We start from the raw sequence: 24,585 nt of genomic DNA, 5'->3' as shown, positions 1-24,585 counted from the left end.
AATCGGGATTCTAGCTAACAGGATCTGCCACCAACATTTACTTAGAAGATGGCTTGAGACTTCTAGAAGAAGGCTTGAGACTGCCCAGTGCTACACAGAAGTTCCTGCTGGATCTGGACATAAACCTAGGATTCCGGACTCTGCCCTGGGCCACCCATCCTGGGGCCCGAGCTCCAAGGGCAGCTGTATGAGGTGTGCTATACGTCTTGCCGAGTGCCCTCATCTCCCTGCTTGGGATTTGCCAACTATCAAAACCTACTGGCACAGCAGTGCACGGGCTGCCTCAACCTATAGCCTCCCTCTCTTCCCTGTAATAACCTTTCTGGAAAGGACGTAACTGCCTTTGCTTTGCCGTGGGGAGGAAAGTCCTCTGCGAACATCAGAAGTTTCAGAGTAAGAAGGATAGGAGTTTCAGGCATCGTGTGCTACTGTCCCGCATTCCCTATGCAACAGAAAGCCAGACTTCAACTCTTATTTTTCTTCCGAGACATTAAAAGGCAAAAGACGTTGCATATGTGGTGCTAAAGAGAAAACCTAACCAGCTGGTACTTAAGCCCAAGCCGGGACTGACGTGGGCTTCAGGAGGGCCCGCGGTTTGTGTTCCCACTCATACCTTCAGAATCTGGAGGACTGGTGGCGCCTCATGTTGCCCTCATTAATGAGGAAAATATTTTCTCAATTTCCACAGTTGACTCACACTCGGGAACGTGAGCACACGTGGCCGTTTCCCTGCTGGCGCTGGATAGTCCCTGGCTGAGCAGAGGCTCTCGAGGGGCACATCCAGCTCCTGTGGGTCCCCACACTTGGTGTGTGAGCAGCCGCCATCTCAACTGTTCACCATAAAGTCCTCTTGCCTTATTTGCTGTCTTCCCACCAGAGGACAAAATCTGTCAAGGGAGAGGGGGTAGTGTCCCACATTTTGATCCTTTTGAGTTAATTCTCTGGAGGATTAACCAAGGAAAGGCCAATTTTTTTAAGTATTTTTAAGAGGTTTTTTTTTTTTTTTTAAGTTTATTTTGAGAGAGAGTGAGCAGGGGAGGAGCAGAGAGAGAGAATCCCAAGCAGGCTCTGCACTGTGAGCATGGAACCCAGTGTGGGGCTGAAACCAACTCACAAAACCTGAGACCATGACCTGAGCCCAAACCAAGACTCAGACGCTTAACTGAATGAACCACCCAGGTGCCCCTGGAAAGGTCAATGTCTTACCTTAACACCACACATCATGTTTTTCTGTTTTAAAAACAAAAATGTTTACTTATGAGTCATGTTCAAAGCACACTCTAGAAATGAAAGCTACGTAGCAAGACACATTATTTGGTTTATGGATTGAGAAAACATAATCCCCATTTTGAACAAAGCTGACGAGTAACACGCACTGCAGAATACAGGATCGGACACCTGAGAATGTAAATGAGACCAGGAGAAGAAAAGGGTCAAAAGGAGGTCCTGTTGAATCCTTCTGGAGAACTCATTATTTTTTAAAATTTTAAAAAAATGTTTATTTTTGACAGAGACAGAGCATGAGTGGGGGAGGGGCAGAGAGAGAGAGAGGGAGACACAGAACTGGAAGCAGGCTCTAGGCTCTGCGCTGTCAGCACAGAGTCCGACATGGGGCTTGAACTCACGCATCGTGAGATCATGACCCGAGCTGCAGTCGGATGCTCAACCGACTGAGCCACCCAGGCGCCCCCAGAACTCATTATCTTTGGCCTATCTGGGTTTATTTTTTCAAAGGTTCAGTCCTTAAAGTTCTTTCCCCTTTATCAGGGACAGGGATCTAGAATTTTTCAAAACTTTGCAACAGCTCCAACTCTCTCTTCCCTGTCTTTTCTACAATCAATTTTCTTCTAGTTCTTAAACTATACAGGTATGTCTCCCTTAAAGGAAACCTGGGAAACACAAGTCCAATTTACAAAACATCAAACAGGGCTGGTCAGCAATGGGACATAAAAGACACCATCTTATGAAATAACTTACCAGTATTCTTTCAAAATGGAAACTTCTCCAGGAAACTTTGTGAGATCCATCAGAACTTCTTTACTTCAGCACTGTCTCAAAGGAAAACACCAAAAGGCCCTTCTATGGTGTGTATCATTTTTATCTTTGGAAGCCTGAACAAAACTCAGCTTTTTGAGGGAAAAATACAACATATGAAAAGTATGTAAACATTTTAAAAAGTTGACTTCAAAGGTAGTTTCAACAAACACAAGAACCATTTTGTAGTGTCCATATATAACTTTTTATTAAGAAAATGAACAAAATACATTCTTTCTCCATATGTACATTACATACAACAGAATTCTACAATTGCAACTGTTCAGCAGATCACTCGTTTATTCACAAAGCAGTGTTAACACATTCACCAAACCTGGGATCAGAAAACTACTTGTACTAAAAAAAGAAGAGAAAAAACCCCTAAGAGTCCATACAGACTGGGCAAAAATAAGATAAACCAAAGAGGATCATGAGGGGACTGGGGAAGATTGCAGAACACAGGTTCTAACACAACCTGGAACGCCAAGGATGAGAGAAGAGAGCTCCAACCAGCTCACACTGTTGCTCCACAGCCCCCTCATGATTTGTTTCAGATTTAGGTCCTTTCGGATACAGCCCTAAGCCACGTTGCCACAGAAGAGGAAGAGTAAAGGAAAGAGTAGAACCTTGAAAGGGCTGCAGCTTTCTGCTTTACACACTAAGAAGAAAAGTCTCCTATGAAATACAAAACTCCTGAATCCTAGCTGGGGAGCAGAGAACTACACTTTTAGGGGGAGACATTTGTCCAAGTGTGGTAAGGGAACTCCGGTTTCCAGGACTCCTAATTCACATTTAGGTTCATTTCACCTGTTTTGCTTTTGCTTTGTTTTTTCTCCGCTTTTCCTTTGGCCTTTGAAAGTACTTCATTCTTTTTGAGTGTGGGTTTACTTATGGTCATATTAAAAAGTCCACCTAAACAAAGTTCTTTGTGGGTATGAATATGCTTCAAACGTCCATGATGGTGCATAAGGGGCTTAAAAGATCAAAACTAATTTTAGAGATGAAGTTTCCAATAAACTGAACAAGGCAGCTCCCTATAGGCTTCTGGGTACTACTCGACATCCTCAGTTCAGGGTTAAAAGATACACATCAAGAGAATTATTTTCAGACTGTCCGCCTGGAAAAGGGCATGGCTTGAGGGAATCTCAGTAAGGTAGGGACATAGGCTCACACCTCAGTCCTCCACACATATAGTAAAACATAATGAGAATGGCTGTATCCTTTTTTTTTTTTTTTTAACTTTTTCTGGGCTTTCCCGTGTGGGGTAACAGAAGAAAGTCAGGAAAAACAAAATGAATTAAGTCTCATCAGTTAGTTAATAGTGGTTTTCCTTCTTTACATTTAGTAATTTCCTAAATTTCAATGATAAACATATTTTTTATATCACAAAATCAATAAATGTTTTTAAAAGTTCCATAAAAGAAATTTAATACTCTCCAACTTTCCGGTGAGCTGGTTGCTGTAACATCATGTTTCCAGTCTAGGAGACGTTCTAACAAAGAGAAGGGGCTGCCCACAGCATTAATAAGCAACCTGGGAAGACAAAATCTATTGTGCATATCCGGATGGAGCTGTATCTTCCTTCCCAATCTAATTGCCAGTCCAACTTTAGTTTTGAGGATCTTTCTCTAATCTGAAGGGATCTTAATTTTTGGCCACTGAATACTAATTTTTTTTTAATGTTTATTTTTGAGAGAGAGAGAAAGCATGCGAGCAGGGGAGGGATAGAGAAAGGGACACACAGAATCTGAAGCAGGCTCCAGGCTGAGCTGTCGGCACAGAGCCTGACATGGGGCTCGAACTCATGAGCCGTGAGATTATGACCCGAGCCAAAGTCGGACGCTCAATCGACTGAGCCACCCAGGTACCCCCAATGAATACTAATTTATAAAGGAAGTAAAAGAGTGGACTTAAAAAAATTGTAGCTTCTTTCTCACTGCTTATAACATAAATAAGCCATTTTGGAAAGATGGGATAATGTTTGTTACCAAGACAAGAAAAGGAGGTCCTCGTCTTAGCTATCCTATACTCCTTCTGAGGCTGCAGGTTCAACTTTACATGGAGTCTGAAGTGGTGACAGTGAAGGAATCTCTTTTAAAAAGAAAGAAAAAATATCTCTCTATATATGTCCATAAAGGAAATTTGCTCATAGGAAAATGCCACATTATTTTGCGATTTTGCAATTGAGCTGAAGACTATACACAAAGGAAAATGAATACTATACTAATTTATTCATTCAAAAGATATTTTGCACAAGTCAAAAAACCAAGGTGGCTTAAAGAATAACACAATCATAGCATCTCTTGGCCAGGCTGTATATAATACTTAAGAAAGGAAATCCACTTTTATTTCTCTAACCGGGCGGTTTACAACTGAGGGAGAAAATAGTTTACAACTGGTCAGTCACCACAACCATTTTTTCTGGGAAAGGAAAAAAAAAATCTCAAAAAGGAGACCAAGTGTATAACTTTTTGAAACACACATCTTCCCCACAGAAGACTACTCATATTTAAATTTTGGACGTCGGTACCCTACCGTCAGATTTGGGGTTGCATAGACAACTACTTTCGTACGTCTTACAGTCTATATTCAGTGTTCTTGCAAGTACAGCTCATGTGTCTAGGTAAAATTAAGCGAGGCCTTTACAGAGGTGGAGTATGTGAGGACTTCTAAAGTAGGCAACTGAAAAAAGGTAAAGCCATGCATCCCTGTCCTCCACTCCCCCCCCTTCATCTGAAGAAGGTAAATACGGCAACTACAAGGCAACATGCTAAAAAGGTCACTAGCAGAAATCTGAAGGCACAGCCCTGTTGGTATAAGATCCTCCTCTTTGTTGCAAAAGGAATTTATAAAGCTCTGCCAGCTGCAATGGCATCACACTGATTCCAGGTACCTTCTCTAATTACTCACTTTCCAGATGTGAAGGAGACCTAAAGAACAAACCAAAATTATGAAATACTTCCAATGCCAAGCCCAGAACTCGTGTATTTCCTGGCAAAGTGGATACACAGAAACCCATGGGACTGTGCATAATTAATTTTAAAGTATGGAAAGCAACTGATGTCAGCTCAATTCTGTACAGGTTGTAAGTTAAACATGAAATGGCTATTTTCTTCCCATTTTAAAAGGCCAGAAAATAAGCACCAACAAAATGACACTGGCTAAACTATAACAAAGGCTTTTCCTTGAGATTTTTTTTTAGTTTTTTTAAATCTTTATTTTTGAGAGAGAGGGAGAGACAGAGCATGAATACGGGAGGGGCAGAGAGAGGGGGAGACACAGAATCTGAAGCAGGCTCCAGGCTCTGAGCTGTCAGCACAGAGCCTGATGCAGGGCTCAAACTCATGGTCAGCGAGATCATGACCTGAGCCGAAGTCAGATGCTCAACTGATTGAGCCACCCAGGCGCCCCTTGAGATTTGTTAACAAAGGAGAGAAATAAAGCTCAAAAAACCAGCTACTTGAGCAACTCCTTAATCATGCACACAGGCCTGTTCAGTATATCACACAGTGTTTTTCCTTCCTGCCAATTAATTTGGCATTAAGCATTCAATGAAACTGAAGAATGATGATCTCTTCAGGCTGGTATTTGTGTGGCAGACAGCTCGAATATCCAAACTAACTGCTGTGAATGTGAGCATCCCAGATGGCACAGAGCTGTGCTGCAGCAAGAGCTAAATGCGATGAAAAAGCAGGTCCTGTGGGAGCCCACCAAAAACTGCATGTTAAAATGTTTCATTGCCGGTTTTTCCGCTGGATCCTTATCAAGGAACTGGCTGAACCTAAGAAGCTGCTCACCTAGTTTAAACTCTAGAGCCCATTACACTGGCTTTTCTGTTTCAAGATCTCTAACAGTTATTTGGGAGAAATGGAGAAGAGAATCTAACCAGGAAATGCCGCTTTCCAAAAACTGTACAGAGTAAGTGAGCTTTGATGCCTTTTGACAGTCATCTTCCCAGCACTTCATTGGTAAAGTGAATTTAGGGTCAGAAATGAAGAGCTTTCTTTTTCATTTAGCTTTGTGGACCTTGGAATCCAGGAGCAAAAAACTCCTATTTTTCTTTCTCTAACATATCCTCATTCTCCCCTCTCCAGGGGTTCAAATGCCTCCAAGTGAAAAATGCCATATAGACAGGCAAAACAGAACCACACGCCAATGTTTCATAGTTCATTGGACTGTTTGAACAGCAGATAAAAAGGTAAATTATTTCATAATTATAAGTGATAATTTTAAAAAATGAGCAAATACCAATCACTGCCTAGCAATCAAAGCTATTCCTAATACACGATTATATCAGAAACGGAAAGTCAATTCTTAATACAAATCCCAACTTCAGCAGAAACATCAATGCTACTCAGAGGTGGTAGGAAGGCTAAAAAATATAAAGACAAAGGCAAATGGAAATCTGGTGATGTGCTGCATTACACAAGCCCTGCTATGAAACTTGTACCTGATCAACCGTTTTAGGATGACATGCTTCCTAGTGCCAGGAAAAGAAGCTACCACTGGCTCCTCCATTGAAGCCGCCATAGCCATGTTACTATCCTCCAAGTGAAAACCGACTCGAGGATTTTTATAGCAATGTCTGAACATTATTAATTCTTTAATAACGCATAATTTTTAATTTCACTATTCTGTTGTCATAAACAAGGATAAAAGAGCATGTTTGCCTCAGATTTTGACTTTTTTTCTTAAGCAGTACAACACTTCTAAGCAATGCCACAGAAAACCTAGGGCTAAAAAAGCTGAGAATAAAGTCAGTTTAGCTAAGGAAATAATGGATACACAATTCACACTATTTGGTAGGTAGGAGGGGATCAAGGTTAAAAAATTATGTAAAATAAAATCTCTAAGACAGCATTTTTTTTTTTTTGAGGAAAAAGAGCATCTGGTGAAGAAATTAACAAACTGTAACTGAGTCCTCCTGCCAAAACTAACAACGGCAACATCATTGAGCTGATCTGGTTGGCTCCCAACGAACTGTTTCAACAAACTTGGAAACTTACACCTTCAACTGAAATACCTCTAGATCAGAAATTTTAGACAGTCAAGTCTAAAATTTCAGCATTGGTACAAATCACAGGGAGATATAGGCTACAATCAAAAATCACAAAAGAATAATGTTATTTGACTAATAATACAAAAACCTTTGAGTGAAAGAGCCCAAAGATCTAATCTACAAGTATTGTCATATGCAGAGAAGATACTCTTCAATAACTATAAACTCTTACTGAGGAAGCATGCAATCCCAGATGAAGGACAATTTTAAGAATTTAAACCTTAGTAAAAATTCAGGCCAGAGTTTTATGAAAAAGGATGGAACTGCAGACGATCATGGATTTTTAAGAAAAGGAAGGTTCTGAAGGCTATATATTTTTTTCTTACAGCTAGATGACGTCGTTTAGAGTACACATTTGTAATGATCCCCTCCCACAGAAATCACTTCAAATCATAATTCTCAACTGCTGTTCAACATTCAACCATCTAAAGAGTTAATATAACATTCACTCAGGAGATAAGTAAATGACCCACAATTTTACCCAATGAATTCCCTTTATTGTCAAGAATAATTATGACTTCTTCATGTTGTAATCATGAAATGGAGTACAATTCAGAGACTAAAATCAGGAATATGATCCTAGATGCTTTTTGATCCCTTAAACATCATTCTCAATCTAGTTTTTGTTTGTAAGTTAGATTTTAAAACTTTTTTATTACGTGAAATTTTGTTAATGTATCTCCAAATAGTGGGCCAATGTGAAGAGATCCATTAGAAGGATAAACTAGGAACCATTTACATTCAACATATATATTTCACCCAAGAACAGTTTTATCGTCTTAAATCATTGTGCTCTAAACCCAACAAGCCTTTCTGTGATAAACCAGTGACTTAACTTTCTAATGTTTTCTATCAGTTTTTACTTATTTAGACACGGACAGGTCTGTTTTAGAGTAAATGAAACCCATGTCTAAAAGGAGGATTTTGTGAAGAGTTAAGACCATCTGTCAGCTTGAGTAGTGAGTGAGTCAGGCACCCAAGTCTGCAATCCTTTGCTTGAGTAAGTGATGGATACATTTGAATTAATCAAACTGGCCACACGAGGTCTCTGTTATTCCACAGAATACAAATGCATTTTAGAATTATCTTTCAAATCAGGTAATTTCTCATGAAGTACAAGCACTGAAAATAATGTTAGAGATCTAGTTTACTATTCTGGAATAATATATTCCATTGGGAAAGAGAGAAATGGGAATGAAGTTGGAGCTAGGGATGACGACACTGAGCAAACTGTACCCTACTAACGAATGCATCTAGAGCATTAGCCTGATGTTTCAATCTGGGACTCACTAAGCTAGAAGGAAAGCCTTTCAAGTAGTAGAGCACAGATAATTTGGCCTATTTAAACAGTGTGTCTAAATACCAAATTAGATTATTTAAATTATAATTTAAATTATACTGCTGGAATTCTTGGAAATATATGTAGCTTCTCACTATATATATATGTAATATATACTATAGTTTCCAATCAGGTTGTGGTGTGAGATGTGAGTAGTGTGTCAGTCCTGGTCATGGATCTCATAAAGCCCTACAGTCTCCTGCAATGATTACCAGCAGTGTTCCTTTAAAGCCCCATGGAACAAATTCTACCTAGTCAATAACCTCCTCGATACAGTCCACTCAAGTAACACTGAATGGTTCACTATGATTCAACCCTATCTAAACAGGTTGGTGTAAAAAAAAAAAAAAAAAAAAATCCAGAAACGAAGAAAAGGGTAAAGGTTCCACCTAACTAAAGTGGAGAAAGATAAAATTCAAGCAAGCACATGTTAAAAAGCAACTAGTAGAGTAGTGAGTTAGGGAGAAACAAAATCACTGAGGTCAAGAACTGAGTTTCTTCCAAATATGGAGTCTAAGGAACTGGTGAAAAAAAACAACAAAGAAAGCACTGTAGAAATAAATGGTGGAGGGCAGCAGAATTTCATTTGGTTGGTGTGTTTAAAGTGCCAGAATTCACAGTAAGCAAAACTAGAGCTTTTAAATTTAGAAACTCTTATCGAGTTCTTCCCTATCAACTCTCTGATTTGTACCTGTTTCCACAAAACAAGATTCAACAGCTACAACATTAGTGATAATATTTTATGTTCTTGACTGTCACTCAGGGGAGTCATTTTATGGAAACTGTACAGGAATGTAAGTAGATTCTATTTGCTTACCTCTAAAGTCAATTAGTTATTCTGCAGCTGCACAATTTGGTACTTAGTAAATTATATACTATAGCTTTCACAAGGCAAGGTACATATCTAATTATTTAATCACTACAGATAGCTTTGGGATGCTTGGAAAGCTAAGGAATCCAAGATTCAAGTCTAGAACTAGGAAAAACATATTGCTGTCCATTCCCAAATAAGTTAAAACCAAGCAACAAAGACAGAGTGAAGAGGGATCTCAGTCTCATTCCTATACATGAGACTTTTCAAAAGTGCAAGTCAATTTTTTCTCTTTCTTTGGTGAGGCCTAATCTCGCTATTCAGGGACATACTTAATTCCATTAGGTCATTCACTTTTCACAGCTACTGGACTGATGAACATTTATTGTACCTAGTCGGCTTGAGGCACGGTGGGCATCGGTTGCATACAGCACACTTTTTGAGCAAGTGTAAGCACTGGCCAGGTGTGGGTTTCCTACACTGCACTCCACAGCACCTCATGGAATGACACATAATACCTCCAACCCCCACATCTGCCCTTCTTTCAATGAAAAAATATCTGTACCATTATTTTCTTTTTCTCCATTTAAAAGCCTGCGTGTGCTTAATGAAATCCCTGTCAGCTGTATTCCATCGGACAACTACAAACCATTATTCTTTAAAATATCAGTGTACAGAAACAGATGTAGGAAGCTAATGTATATGGAAATAACAAAAGCATAGCTCTGGAAACCCACCCTCCCAAGTGAAAATGCTACAAAAAGCACAAAGGAGAAATGGAAGCATAGCTCTACAAGAGAAAAGAGTCGTTTTCTTCCAAAATTTGCTACAAAGACATCAATGAACATATTAATCACTACTGGAATCTTCTTGCTGGTAATTTTTATAATGGCTCTTAAAGGTTTTGAACTATATTCTCCTCAGTTTAAGGTTTCTGTGACTCAAAGCTATTGTAATATCCACTATAAAATATATCATTATAGAAATACTATAGATCAATCTCAGATAAGTGCCTGGATCAATCTTGGGTTTCATTTTTTAGTTCTATGACAAGGGGCATACATTTGAGCCCTCTGTTCTTCCTATTGTTTAATGTAATACAAGACTCTAGTCAACAGAGACACATACATCACTTTTACATCATTTGCCCTACAGAACTCCACACTTTTAAGAATGAATTAAAGAGGTAAACAAGTGACATGACTTATAAGCAGTTTGCATGATGCGAGGTAAACTGAAATGGGAAAGGAGGAGAAAGAAGGCCAAAACAAGCCAACAACAAAACCCCAATTCTTACATCACAGCACTGAGTCTGTTAATAGTGCTTACTTGCCCCAATTTTATAAAAATGAAATAAAAATCAGAAAAGGGTAAACTGCCTGATTACTTTTTCTTTTATACTCATTAGTTCTTAAAAGTTAAAGTAAGAAAAAAATATATATATATTTAAATGGAAAGTATACCAATTTCACTTTATTAGCCTAATTCAGGAATGGGATGAGGAGAAAGGGGCTGAGGTCAGGTATGAAGGAAGAGGGTTAAAACTTGTGACAGTAAAGATCCCTTCAAAATTCTGGTGCAGTCCTCAATCACTGCAGCCTAATTGTCGGTCAACGGAGTTGGACTCCAAAATACTGAAATCAGACGTTCTCCATTTCTGTCCAGTGACTCTTCAGTTACAGCGTGATGAGGTCTACCAGGTTGCCTTTGGGAGGAGTCATGCTGTCAGGAAAGAAATTTACTAAGGTGTCAAAGAGCTGAGTTCTTTGAGCATAGGTGTGATCCACATCGGAAAAGCCTGGTAAAGGGAGAGATACAAAGAAACTCATCCATTGTGTCTAAAACATGTAACGGAGAAGCTAGTTGAGAAAAGCAGCAATGTAGAATGCAAAAATCAAAACCAAATCTGATTTTAAAACCAGACAAACGTAGGTCCCGAACCCAGGTCTAGTACCTGGCAGTGGTGTGATCTTAGGTGAGTTAATCAGCCTTTCTGCAACTGTCTGGTCAGCTATAAATTTGTATTAATCTTGTATACTCATGGGGATATTGTGCATATTAGATATAATTATGTGAGAAGCACCTGTTCTGATGACTGGCACTTTAGTAACTAATATTGACTCTCTTCTTTTCTTTACATTTACCTCTTCTAGTCCACTGAGGAAATTTCTGCCTCTTTTCCAACTTTATAATACTTCCGACCACTAACATTTTTTTATAATAAAAAAATACAATAAAATCAAAATGAAAAATAAAATCACTTTCTTTAGAAAGTGGTCTAAAATCATTAAGGTCCCAAGAACTGAATGTAGTCTCAGAACTGAGTGAAAACATAACTGAGGGAAAGAAATACATGTATGATAGCAGAGAACAGTACCTGGCCATACATGTTTGATACTATGCACCATGCTCTACGCCAGGCACACGTTGTGTGAAAAACAGAGCAATGAACGACTTTTCTGCAGGTAAACATTAGAAAGTGGATGACAGAGGTGCCTGGGTGGCTCAGTCAGTTGAGCGTCTGACTTTAGCTCAGGTCATGATCTCATGGTTCGTAGGTTTGAGCCCCACGTCGGGGTCTGTGCTACCAGCTCAGAGCCTGGAGCCTGGAGCCTGCTCAGGATTCTGTGTCTCCCTTTCTCTCTGCCCCTCCCCTGCTCATGATCTCTCTCTCTCTCTCAAAAATAAACATAAAAAAAAAAAGTGGATGACATTCTTAAAAGGTGGGGGCCAATGGAACTACAGGATTTTTTCCCCTTTAACCTTTAGTAAACATTTAATTTTCAAGTTCATTCCAGTCAAAGGAATATTCAGTGAGATGCTTCCTTCCTTTAGTTAGCTGCTGTATTGCTTTAAGCTGCCTCAAATGTCTGATGTACATATAATGAATGATAAACAAAGTAGTCTTTTGATTTCCCCATTCCTGAAATGGCTGAGACATGAGAGCCATATAGACTACCACAAGAAACAGAAATAGTGCCAGAAAGAGTTATATATGCCATAATACTCAGTGAAAATTATTTCAAATTGGACCAATTTTCACTCAACTTAGAATACTGTTTTAGGTGCACTGTTTTCATTCTTGTAAAGAACATGAACAGAACAGAACATTGCCAAGGATATCAGTTTCCTGGAAGGAAAATAAACAATGCCTCAAGAAAAGTACATTCTTTTTTGTTAAAAAAAATTTTTTTACCATTATTTTAAGTTTGAGAGCAAATGTTTACTTCTTTGGAGCTTAAGATTTAACAAAGAAATATCATGGAAAAGAACAGAAGGAAATACTCCAAAATGTAAGCAAAGGTTAGCTTTGAATGATGGTATTACTTTTTCCCCCTATTTAAATTGCTTTTCTGAATTTCTAAATTGCTTTATTTTCAACTTATTTTGAAAATTTTCAAATTCTTAGACAAGTTTCAATAATGCCACAAATATTCATATACCCTCACCTAGATTACTTAATTGTTAACATTGTCACATGTTCTCATTCTTTCTGTTGTGTGTACCCCACACGTACTTTTTTTGTGGAACTATTTGGGAGTAAGTTGTAGACATTTTCACTCATACTTGAGTTCATTTCACCTAAGAACATCGCTTGAATAGCCACTATATATTAAATTTGGGAAACTTAACAATAGTCTTTTTTATAGTCATTTTCTCCACGAAACTAAAACTCAATCCACTATCAAGCACTGTATTTAGTTTTTGGGTCTTTTAAAGTTTTATTTATTTTGAGACAGAGACAGTGCAAGTTGGGGTGGGGTGCAGACAGACAGGGAGACACAGAATCCCAACGAGTCTCCGCACTGCCAGTGTGAAGCCCGATGCAGGGCTCAAACTCACAAAACCGCGAGATCATGGCCTGAGAGTCAGACGCTTACCCAAATGAGCCATCCAGGTGCCCCTTCAAGTCTCTTTGGCCTGGAATAGTTCCTCAGCCTTTTTTTTTTTTTTAATATTTAAAAAAACCCGTTTATTTATCTTGAGAGAGAAAGAACACAAGTTGGGCAGAAGCAGAGAGAAGGGGAGAGAGAATCCCAAGCAGGCTTCATGCTCAGCATGGAGCCAGCCCAATGTAGGGCTCGATCCCACCTCAAGATCATAACCTGACCTGAGATAAAGAGATGCTTAATAGACTAAACCACCCAGGTGCCCCTCGGCCTCTGTTTTTTTAAATGGCACTGATATTCCTTTTTTTTTTTAATGTTTATTTTTGAGAGAGAGGGAGAGAGACAGAGCACGAGTGGGGTAGGGGAGACACAGAATCTGAAGCAGGCTCCAGGCTCTGAGCTGTCAGCACAGAGCCTGACACGGGGCTCGAACACACTAGCCGTGAGATCATGACTTGAGCCGAGTTGGACGCTTAACTGAGTCACCCAGGCACCCTGACACTGATATTCTTGAAAAGTACAGAGCAGTTATGTAGCAGAATGTGCTGGATTTGGGTTGTCTGACTGCTTCCTCATGATCAGAATGAAATTTATGCAGTTCTGGCAAGAATACTACATAAGTGATACTGTGTCCTTCTCAGTGCATCATGTCAGGAGGCACATGCTATCAGTGTGTCCCAATGTTCACTTTGACCACTTAAGCTACAGTAGCCAATTTTTTTCCAATGTGAAGGTGTTCTTTTCTACCACTATAATTAGTAAAATATTGACGAGGATACAATTTGAGACTGTGTGAATATCCTGTTCCCCAAGAGACTTGCACCCAATGATATTAGCATTCACTGATGATTCTTGCTTAAATAATTATATCTTGCTAAACAACTACAATGTTGTTTTTCTAATTACAATTCCTTCTACATTTGTTGACTGACATTAATTATAAAGTTTTTTTTCCCTTCCATTTTATTTGTTTGCATGAGTATGTTCTCATGGATCCTTTTCTTCTTCAATATATTGTATTTACTACTGTCATTATTCATTTTAATACTCATACTGAACCAGTTTGGGCCAGTGAGAGCTCTTTTGAGCTGGTTTCTATGTCTTTTTTAAATGTTCCCATTAACGGGGCACCTGGGTGGCTCAGTTGGTTGAGTGTCTGACTCCAGTGTAGGTCATGATCTCGTAGTTTGTGGGTTCGAGCCCCACGTCCAATTCCGTGCTGACAGCTTGGAGCCTGGAGCCTGTTTGGGATTCTGTGTCTCTCTCTCTCTCTCTGCTCCTCCCCCACTCACGTTCTGTCTCTGTTTCTCAAAAACAAATAAACATTAAAAAAGAATTTTTTTAAAAATACTCTGTTCCTTTCTAGCACAACAAGATATCCAAGCTCATCTTTACACAGTTCTGGAATGAGCCATTTTCCCAAGGACGCCTTATTCCTTTTTAGTGGTAACGTTTAGAAACCAAGATCAGTTGTGCTAATTGCCAAGGGTGGTGCTGTTTCTAGGCCTATCCACATATGTACACACATATTATATAGCTTTTTTTAAGCCAAAATCATGAGTTCATGATTTCATTGATGATTCTCAGTTTTTAAGAATGTTAAAGGATTCTTCCTCTCCTTATCCCATTCCCTATTTATAGTACCTCCTTTCTTCCACTAAGAAAACTGACATTCTGCAATATCATATTTACTCATTTGCTCAACCTGAAATACACACAAAACACATTCCAGAATTACTATACCCAAACCACTACAGGCAAAACAAGATTTCTTTGCTTTCACTGTCTTTAAAATATATTTCAGTAGGAGTATGGTCTGAGCATTGTACTAAACATTTTCTCTCTTCCCCCCTGCTATTGGGTGGTAATGTTACCAACTGGATAAACAGGCTTCTGTTTGTAGTCAACTTTCAGGTTTTTCCTTTCTTTATTTTCTATATTTGTAAAAATGTGATGTTTTATTTTTAGGAGAAAATATTGATTCTGTGGTAATCCTCTAATGAAGTAATACCAATGTATTACTAATGAAACACCTGTCTTCTTATGAAATAATATCAAATGAAGTAAATACATTTCCATGAGATTAAATGATTTAAGAGGGAGGGAAACACTGAGTTCCTGCTGTGTGCTAGGTAGTTTATGCATGACCACATTTCATTCTTATAAAAAAAATAATGAAGCGTTTATCATAAACTCCCCTTTCATGTGAGACAGGTTAGAGAGATTCAGTAATTTAGTAAGATCTCACAGCTGGTGAGAGAAGAGAATAGAACGTGGACCCATGTCTGTCTGACTCCAAAGCTCATTTATGTATTTTTATTAACAAATATTCACTGAGTGCTTAAACTGTAAGCAGTGTGCTAAGTTTCTTTAACCCTTAAAAGAACATGTTTAATTTTTTGACTTAAATATTTTTATCAGTGGAGTATACTGACATACAATGTTATGTTAGTTTCAAATGTACAACTTAGTGATTTTTTTTTTTTTAATTTTAGAGAGAGAGAGAGAGAGAGTATATGTGAGCAGGGGAGAAGAGCAGTGTGGGGGGGAGAGAGAGAGAGAGAAAGAGAGAATGATTCAATGAATGAATGAATGAATGAATCTTAAGTAGGCTTCACAGTCAGCACAGAGACTGACATGGGTTTGATCCCACGACCCTGGGATCATGACCTAAGCTGAAATTAACAGCCAGACACTCAACCAACTGAGCCACCTAGGTGCCCCACAATGTGGTGATTTTTACTTAACAATTCCATACATTACTCAATACTCCTCACAGTAAGTATAGTTACCATCTGAACAGGTTTTATTTTTATTCACCATTTACCAGTGAGAAGACTGAAATTTACACTATCATTAGATGAATGTTTAAATTATGGTAGATCCTATTATGGAATATCATGTATCACTCAATAAGAATACAATAGATTATAGTTTCTTGCAAACATCTCCACGCCACATCATTAAATTTTAAAATGTTATGTTGTAGAATACATATTTTACATTGTGTAATAAAACCAGAACATACAAAACTATACATCTGTGTCTGTGTGTACAGTCCATCCTTATTATTCAGATATTTGTGCATTTGTCTGCCCATTAAAATTTAGCTGAAACTCAAAATAAATACTTGTGGCACTATGTGGTCTTGCACAGACAAGTGGACAGCTGCGAAAATACACACGTTCTCAGCTGAGGATGAACTGGGTGATGCTCTGCCTTCTTTTTTCACCTCTCACATTATAAACAAGCGTCCTTTTTGGTCTATTGGTGTCATGTTTTTTGCATTGTGTGCTTTTTGTTGGTGACCTCACTGCTTAAAATGATCCCCCAAATGTAGTGCTGAAGTGTTGTCTAGTGTTCTTAAATGCAAAAAGGCCATAATGTGCCTAATGGAGAAAATGTGTGTTAAGACAAGCTTCTTTGAGGAAAGAGTTACAGTGTTGTTGCCTGAGTTCAATGTTAATGAATGAACAATATAAGGAACTTAACTCCCTACGTCCCATAGGGTAATGATTCAGTATTCACTAATTCAGCCGTAACAGAACAGACTGATGACTTAGCAGAACTACTGTAAATAAAGAGAATCAGCTGTATTTGTATATCTGTGTATATGGTTGTGTGTATATGTGTGTTTGTGTAAAGATCTGCCAGATATGAAAGGTTACACTTGAGGGGAGACAGAGCTGAGGAAAGTTGTTCAGGAAGAATCTTAAGCTTTATCTGTAGTCAATGTTTTTTTTAAAAAATACATTAAAAAGGGTAGGCACTAGGAACGTAACATGACTAATTAAAAGGCAGAGCTGGGACAAAAACGGTTACATTGATTATCATAAATCTCACACTCCTAATCAATGTTTCTTTCACTTGATTTTCATCATAAAATGGAATAAGAAATTAATCAGAGTAGTAGAAACTGGTAGAGCTCAGTGAGAAGCAGTATAGTTGGTAGTTTATAGAGAGTGAGCTCTGAAGCCATACTATTCAAGTTTCTATCCTTGTTTTGCCATTCACCAGCACTATTCCTGGGCAAGCGTCCCAGTTTCTTCATATATAAAAGGGCCTCACAACAGTAGCTACTTCATAGGATTATTATCTAGATTAAATGAGTTAAGACATGTATAGTACTTAGAATAGTACCTGGCCCCATAGAAGTGCTCAATAAATACTAGCTATCACTTTATTGCTACTATCATGACTAAAGATAATGACTGCTCTAAAAAGAAAAGTGAACTATTAGGAATATACAATACTTTTAACTTAATATCCTATACGGACTAGGTAAGTTTTTCTATTTACATTTTTCTCCTGGATATAAGTTTATTTATACTTTCTATTGCTAATAATAAATTCACTATTATATAAAAAGTATCTGTAAACATGTGCGTTACAGACAAGAGGTTGAAGAAAGTATCTTTTATTAAAAATTTTTTTTCATGTTTATTCATTCCTGAGAGAGAGAGAGACAGAGTGCAAGTGGGGGAGGGGCAGAGAGAGAGGGAGACACAGAATCTGAAACAGGCTCCAGGCTCTGAGCCGTCAGCACAGAGCCTGAAGTGGGGCTCAAACTCATGAGCCGCGAGATCATAACCTGAGCTGAAGTCGGACACCCAACTGACTGACTCTCTCTCAATCTCTCTCTCTCCTTCCAAAAAAAAAAAAAAAAAAAAAGGCAAAATGCTCTACAAGACAGATTTTTTCCTAGTTCTCACATACCTTGCTGAAAGTATGCTTAAACTGTACCAATGCATACTTTCTGGAACCAAGACACAGCTCTAAAAATTAGCAAAATGTCTGAGTTCAAGCTTAAAAGTGCCCATAGCCACCAGAAGCTCTAAAGATCCCCAGAGGTTATTTTGCTCTGAAGTCTGTCATTTTTCAAAATTAAGATGTCAGCTGTCTGTAAATCACTTTCCATTTTTCTAATTCTTTAAGGTACATAGGACATTAGTCGATAATTAATTCTCACTAGGAGGTTAAGAGAAGCAATTTGGAAGGAAGCCTGTCAGAAACTTTAGCAGAGGCAAATTTTTTGGAGAATTTAGAAAATGAAGTATTTAGTTTATCTATACATGAAAAAAATGTATACAACTAGAGACACTGGGCTCAGTTGGTGAAGCGTGTGACTCAATCTCAGGGTTGTGAGTTTCAGGCCCACATTGGGTGTAGAGATTACTCAAAAATAAAAATCTTAAAAAAATGTATATATCTACAGGTAAAATACCCCACTTGATTTCAACTCTAAGTGGAGTGAAGATAAGACAATCTGATGGGAAATAAACAAGAGTCAGGAACTTGAAGTAGGCATGAAACATTATAAGAAAAATAACATTTTGTTTATAAATAATATACCAAATTTCTCCTTATTAAAATTGGCATAAAGTCCGAATTTGCCTTTCATCCAAACTTACCAGTGTTACAAAGAAGATTACATTTTTTTAAAAATCCTTTTCTGTTTTTTAATTTATTTATTTTGAGAGACAGAGCGTGCACCCAGAAGGGCAGAGAGAGAGGGAGAGAAAGAATCGCTAAGCAGGCTCCGAGCTGTCAGCACAGAGCCCGATGTGCGGCTTGAACTCATGGTTCGTGAGATGATGACCTGAGCCCGAAACCAAGTTTCCGATGCTTAACCGACTGAGCCACCCAGGTATCCCAAGAAGATTATGTTTTTGAGGGAGGTAATATTAATAGTACTCTGAATGGGGCACTTACTGTTTTATTGTGTTAAGTGTTCGCCATAATTATTTCACCTAATTCTCTCAACTTAAGGTAAGTACTCTTATTACCTCCATTTTATAAATGGAGAAATTAAATATTACAGAGGTGACTTGCTCGGGGCACCTGGGAGGCTCAGGTCACGATCTCATGGCTTGTGGGTTCAAACTCCCCATCAGGCTCTGTGCTGACAGCTTGGAGCCTGAAACCTGCTTCGGATTCTGTGTCTCCTTCTCTCTCTCTGCCCCTCCCCTGCTCACACTCTTGTCTCTGAAAAATAATAAATAAATGTTAAAAATTAAAAAAAAAATAAAAAGAAAGGTACTTGCAAGACGTCACTTTTTTTTAAGTAGGCTTCACACTCAGCGTGGAGCCCAATGTGGGGCTAGAACTCACGACCCTGAGATCAAGATCTGAGCTGAGATCAAGAGTTGGACACTGAACTGACTTAGGCACCCAGGCACCCCTCGAGGTCACTTTTTGAAATTAATTTGGTTGAAATTAGCAAGTGGCAGAATTGATCTGAACCTAGATTCTGACTCTTAATCACTCTCCTACACTCTCATCTCTAACTACTAAACATACTGCCTCCTTCAAACGGTAGGAAGTAAAACCCCACAGGAATTTTCTTTTTGTATTTTTTTCTATTGTTTGTATTGTTCTCAGTGTATCTGAGGTTTGCTTGGAATCCAAGTCAAACAAACTGTTCCTGAAAAATATATTAGCTGGCAGTGAATGGGGAAGAGAGCAAAGAAAGGAGTTAAGTTAAAGGTAAAATATTTGCTGACACCAACCTAACATATTTAAATGACTGCCAAGACATTTTTGTTCTAAAGGCTAAATATAAGTCAGCCAGAGACATTTTAGTGCTGCCCACCAATAAAATAGAAATAATGGCCCTGGGCTGTGGTATCCATGCATAACAAGGCACATGTTCATTCAAACAATATCTATGTGCCAGGTTTCTTTTTTTTTTTTAATTTTTTTTTTCAACGTTTATTTATTTTGGGGACAGAGAGAGACAGAGCTTGAACGGGGGAGGGGCAGAGAGAGAGGGAGACACAGAATCGGAAGCAGGCTCCAGGCTCCGAGCCATCAGCCCAGAGCCTGACGCGGGGCTCGAACTCCCGGACCGCGAGATCGTGACCTGGCTGAAATCGGACGCTTAACCGACTGCGCCACCCAGGCGCCCCCTATGTGCCAGGTTTCTAATTCATGTATCACTAAATCTGTCTCAAATGATGAAATTCACAAGGGTATGGACTTTCTAAAATAATGCTTACACTTAAGTTCTTCATCACAGGGTTAAGCTCTCTGTTAGCCTCAAAATATTTGTATGGAATAGTGCTAAACAATTATCTAAATTTTCAGAGAACCTATGTTTTATAGCAAAGTGTGCTCAGTCCTACCCTGTGGAATCCTATGTGTTCCGGAATTAGAACTCAGGACTAGAGGTGCCTCTATCAGTGGAGAAGCCTCGATTACTGGTTATGGAATAAGAAAGGGCAAGACCCCAAGGAAAATTGCTATTCTTTCCCATCCCACTGAAAAACACCAGAATTATATATGTTCTGTTCCTTTGAGGTATAGCTCACCTTTAGGAGACAGAAGGATGATGAAGAAATTAAATTGCTATCCTATGCTAGAGATAAAGACTAGTATCTGTATTTCATATACTGGAAAATCTCAATACTACTGTTCAGCTCTAAGGCAAATTATAACAGCAGTGGCATGAATGGAATTAATAAGCATTTACCATGTGACTGTATTTTGTAATGCCAAGAGGGGGGCTGGAAATTCCCATACTTCAAAAGCCTACAGTCTTGTTGAAAACATAAAGTTATCATAATGATGTATCCTAACAAAAAGATTCTTGAAAATTCACCTGATTTCTGCTGGATTCTGTAAGATTCCCCACTTCACTACGGTCTAGTTACGTTAATAATCCATTGATACTAAATGAGAGTACTCCTAAATGGAGACTGATGCCCATATCTGGAGTGTCTGAGAAAACACTGGAGTTTCAAGTAGAGTTTATCTTAAACAATTAAAATAACAGCATATAAAATTTGGCACTTTCAGGGAAGAGATAATGCATTTTCTCTGATCTCAAAATGATTTTTTCACTGCCTACCCGTCACCAATCTGTTGATTCCACAAAGAAGAAACTGAGAGGAAAAATCATCCCACCAAGAAGTGTCATCTAGTAGTTAAGTGTATGAGTAGTACACCTACATTTCAAAACCATGCTATACGAGTTAATTTATTTTGGCTTCTACTGCCATGTGTTTGCATAAGAACCCAGCAATTGGTGTAACAGGAACTGCAGACTGACCCATGAACTGGTGACTGATGCTTGGAAAATAACTCTGTAGCAGGTTACTAGAAATTTTGCAGGCTACCTTGAAACTTGTTTTGTTTAGGTGAACATCTTGCCTGATGTTTCACTTAAAAGAAACCAAAATCCAATCCCCGAAATGGTAGGGCATGTAAGCTAGATAAACTAGGCTGGAATACTTACCTAGAGCTGTAAAATCTGAACCAGATTTGAATAGAGCAGAAGCTAGGAGCTGAAACTGTAAAAGAAAAAAATAGAAGCAAATTAGCTGGCTAAGCATATTAGAGAAAAACTACGTGCCAGTTTGACCATTTGTTAGCCACTGTAGGTCTCTGCACATGTGCTGCAGAAGTCTGTTCACTAAATAGTAGCAAGAACACTACATTTAAAAAAATATGCTGATTTTTCTTTTTATTATTATTTTTTAACGTTCATTTGTTTTTGAGAGGCAGAGAGAGACAGCGCAAGCAGGGGAGGGGCAGAGAGAGAAAGACACACACACAGAATCTGAAGCAGGCTCCAGGCTCTGAGCTGATAGCACAGAACCCTAAATGGGGCTTGAACTCACGAACCACGAGATCATGACCTGAACCAAAGTCGGATGCTCAACTGACTGAGCTACCCAGATTTTTCTTCTTAAAAAAAAAAAAATATATATTTAAATGTTTATTTATTTTTAAGACAGAGACAGACAGAGCATGAACGGGGGAGGGTCAGAGAGAGAGGGAGACACAGAATCTGAAGCAGGCTCCAGGCTCTGAGCTGTCAGCACAGAGCCCGATGCGGGGCTTGAACTCATGGACCGTGAGATCATGACCTGAGCCGAAGTTGGATGCTCAACTGACTGAGCCACCCAGGCACCCCCCAGATTTTTCTTTTCTTTAGACATTTTTTTTTTTTGAGAGAGAGCGAGCGCAGCGCGTGAGCATGCATGAGCGGGGGAGGGGCAAAGAGGGAGACACAGAATCCCAAGGAGGCTCCAAGCTGTCAGTGCAGAGTTTGATGATGTGGGGCTCAAACTCACAAACTGATTTCATGACCTGAGCTGTAATCAGGAGCTGGACACTTAACTAAATGAGCCACTGAGGTGCCCCAAGAATATACTGATTTTTCTACCAGACTGCTTTCCAAAATACTGGACCAAGTCTTGGAATTACTGTATTTTTAAAATTTATTAAAGTATATATGTACTTATTAACAAATAACGGGTCAACTGAAATTGAGAAAGTTTATAAGAACTACTATATTTACTTTAACTTGGGAGAACTCTTCATCTTTATCTTGAATGAGGATGGCTGGAAAATAGGTAAGTTAAAGGAAGGAGTAGACCAATGAATAGAATCTCAATGGAATTACTTAGCACTTTGTAAGATCTGAGTGGTTGATATCACTGATTCCTCAAGATGTGCTTCCAGTCTTTAAAATTTCAGGTATCAATCACGTCAATATTTGTAAGCTCTGACTTATGACCTTTTGAAGGGCAGAGACTGGACAAGTATTCCAGAAGTAATTATTTAAGCAAGAATTAGGAAAAAAGGGAACAAAAGGAAGAATTTAAGATACATGGGAAGTGTTCTTGTTTTGTTTTTTTAAATATTCTTGGGGTGGGGTGTGCCTGGGTGGTTCAGTTGGTTAAGCGCCGGACTTTGGCTCAGATCACGATCTCATGGTTCGTGAGTTTGAGCCCCGCATTAGGCTCTTTGCTGACAGGTCATAGCCTAGAGCCTGCTTCGGATTCTGTCTCCTTCTCTCTCTGCCCCTCCCCCAGTTCACGCTCTGCCTCTCTCAATAAATAAACGTTAAAAAAATTAAAAAAAAAAATTCCCCACTCTTAGAAAATATTCTGCCAATGGAATAAAGACAGTCTCTTTAGCAAGTGGTGCCGGGAAAACTGGACAGAGATATGCAGAAAAACGAACCTGGACCATTTTCTTACACCATACCCAAAAATAAACTCAAAATGGATGAAAGACCTAAATGTAAGACAGGAAGCCATCAAAATCCTTGAGAAGAAAGCAGGCAAAAACCTCTTTGATCTTGGCTGCAGCAACTTCTTACTCAACATGTCTCCAGAGGCAAGGAAAACAAAAGCAAAAATGAACTATTGGGACCTCATCAAAATAAAAAGCTTCTGCACGGTGAAGGAAACAATCAGCAAAACTAAAAGGCAACTGATGGAATGAGAGAAGATATTTGCAAATGACATATCAGATAAAGGGTTAGTATCCAAAATCTATAAAGAACTTATCAAACTCAACAACCAAAAAAAACCAAATAATCCAGTGAAGAAATGGGCAAAAGACACGAATAGACACTTTTCCAAGGAAGGCATCCAGATGGCTAACACACACATGAAAAAAATATCACTCATCATCAGGGAAATACAAATCAAACCCACAATGAGATACCACCTCACACCTGTCAGAATGGCTAACATTAACAACTCAGGCAACAACAGATATTGGCGAGGATGCGGAGAAAGGATCTCTTTTGCACTGCTGGTGAGAATGCAAGCTGGTGCAGCCACTCTGGAAACCAGTATGGAGGTTCCTCAAAAAGTTGAAAATAGAACTACCCTACGACCCAGCAATTGCACTACTAGGCATTTATCCATGGGATACAGGTGTGCTGTTTCGAAGGGACACATGCACCCCCATGTTTATAGCAGCACTATCAACAATAGCCAAAGTATGGAAAGAGCCCAAATGTCCATCGATGGACGAATGGATAAAGAAGATGTGGTATATATATATATATATATATATATATACAATGGAGTGTATATATACTCCATATAGATGAAAACAAAGGAAGGGAAGCAAAAATAATAAAAAATAGGGAGGGGGACAAAACATAAGAGACTCCTAAATATGGAGAACAGAGGGTTACTGGAGGGGTTGGGGGGGGATAGGCTAAATGGGTAAAGGGCATTAAGGAATCTACTCCTGAAATCATTGTTGCACTATATGCTAACTAATTTGAATGTAAATTAAAAAAAATTCTGGGTATTAGTCCTCTGTCAGATATATCTACTGCAAATATTATTTAGTCTGTGGCTTGTCCATTTTTCTAAAGCCTTCTAATGAAATTTTACTTCTGATGAAATCCAACTTAGCAGGCTTTTTACTTTTAGGGTTAGTGCCTTTGTGTCATGTCCATGAAATTTCTGCCTACACCAAGGTTGTGAAGATGTTTTCTTCTTGAAGCTTTATTGTTTTAGGTTTTATATTTAGGTCCATCTTTTTTTTTTAAATTTAATGTTTATTTATTTTTGAGAGATAAGAGCACAAGCAGGGAGGATCAGACAGAGAGGAGAGACACAGAATCCGAGCAGGTTCCAGGCTCTGATCTGTCAGCACAGAGTCCAACACGGGGCTCGAACCCACAAACCGTGAGATC

General features: G+C 38.8%; 1 protein-coding gene across 2 annotated transcripts in view; it reads right to left on the bottom strand.

The window, feature by feature from the left end:
- Nucleotides 1-2,220: 2,220 nt before the first annotated feature.
- MKLN1 (muskelin 1) overlaps nt 2,221-24,585 on the bottom strand; it is a 382,687-nt gene continuing 360,322 nt past the window's right edge. For both annotated transcript variants that reach the window (XM_043590475.1, XM_043590474.1), the window contains 2 exons: nt 21,370-21,424; nt 2,221-11,041 (listed from right to left, as the gene is read on the bottom strand). In XM_043590475.1, the coding sequence (XP_043446410.1) occupies nt 10,920-11,041; nt 21,370-21,424 (177 nt within the window). In that variant the 3' untranslated portion in view covers nt 2,221-10,919. The remainder of the gene's footprint in view (nt 11,042-21,369; nt 21,425-24,585) is intronic.

The sequence above is a fragment of the Prionailurus bengalensis genome, chromosome A2 (assembly GCF_016509475.1).
Source record: "Prionailurus bengalensis isolate Pbe53 chromosome A2, Fcat_Pben_1.1_paternal_pri, whole genome shotgun sequence".
In the NCBI taxonomy this organism is placed as follows: domain Eukaryota; kingdom Metazoa; phylum Chordata; class Mammalia; order Carnivora; family Felidae; genus Prionailurus; species Prionailurus bengalensis.
This window is presented reverse-complemented; position numbering and strand designations above follow the sequence as displayed.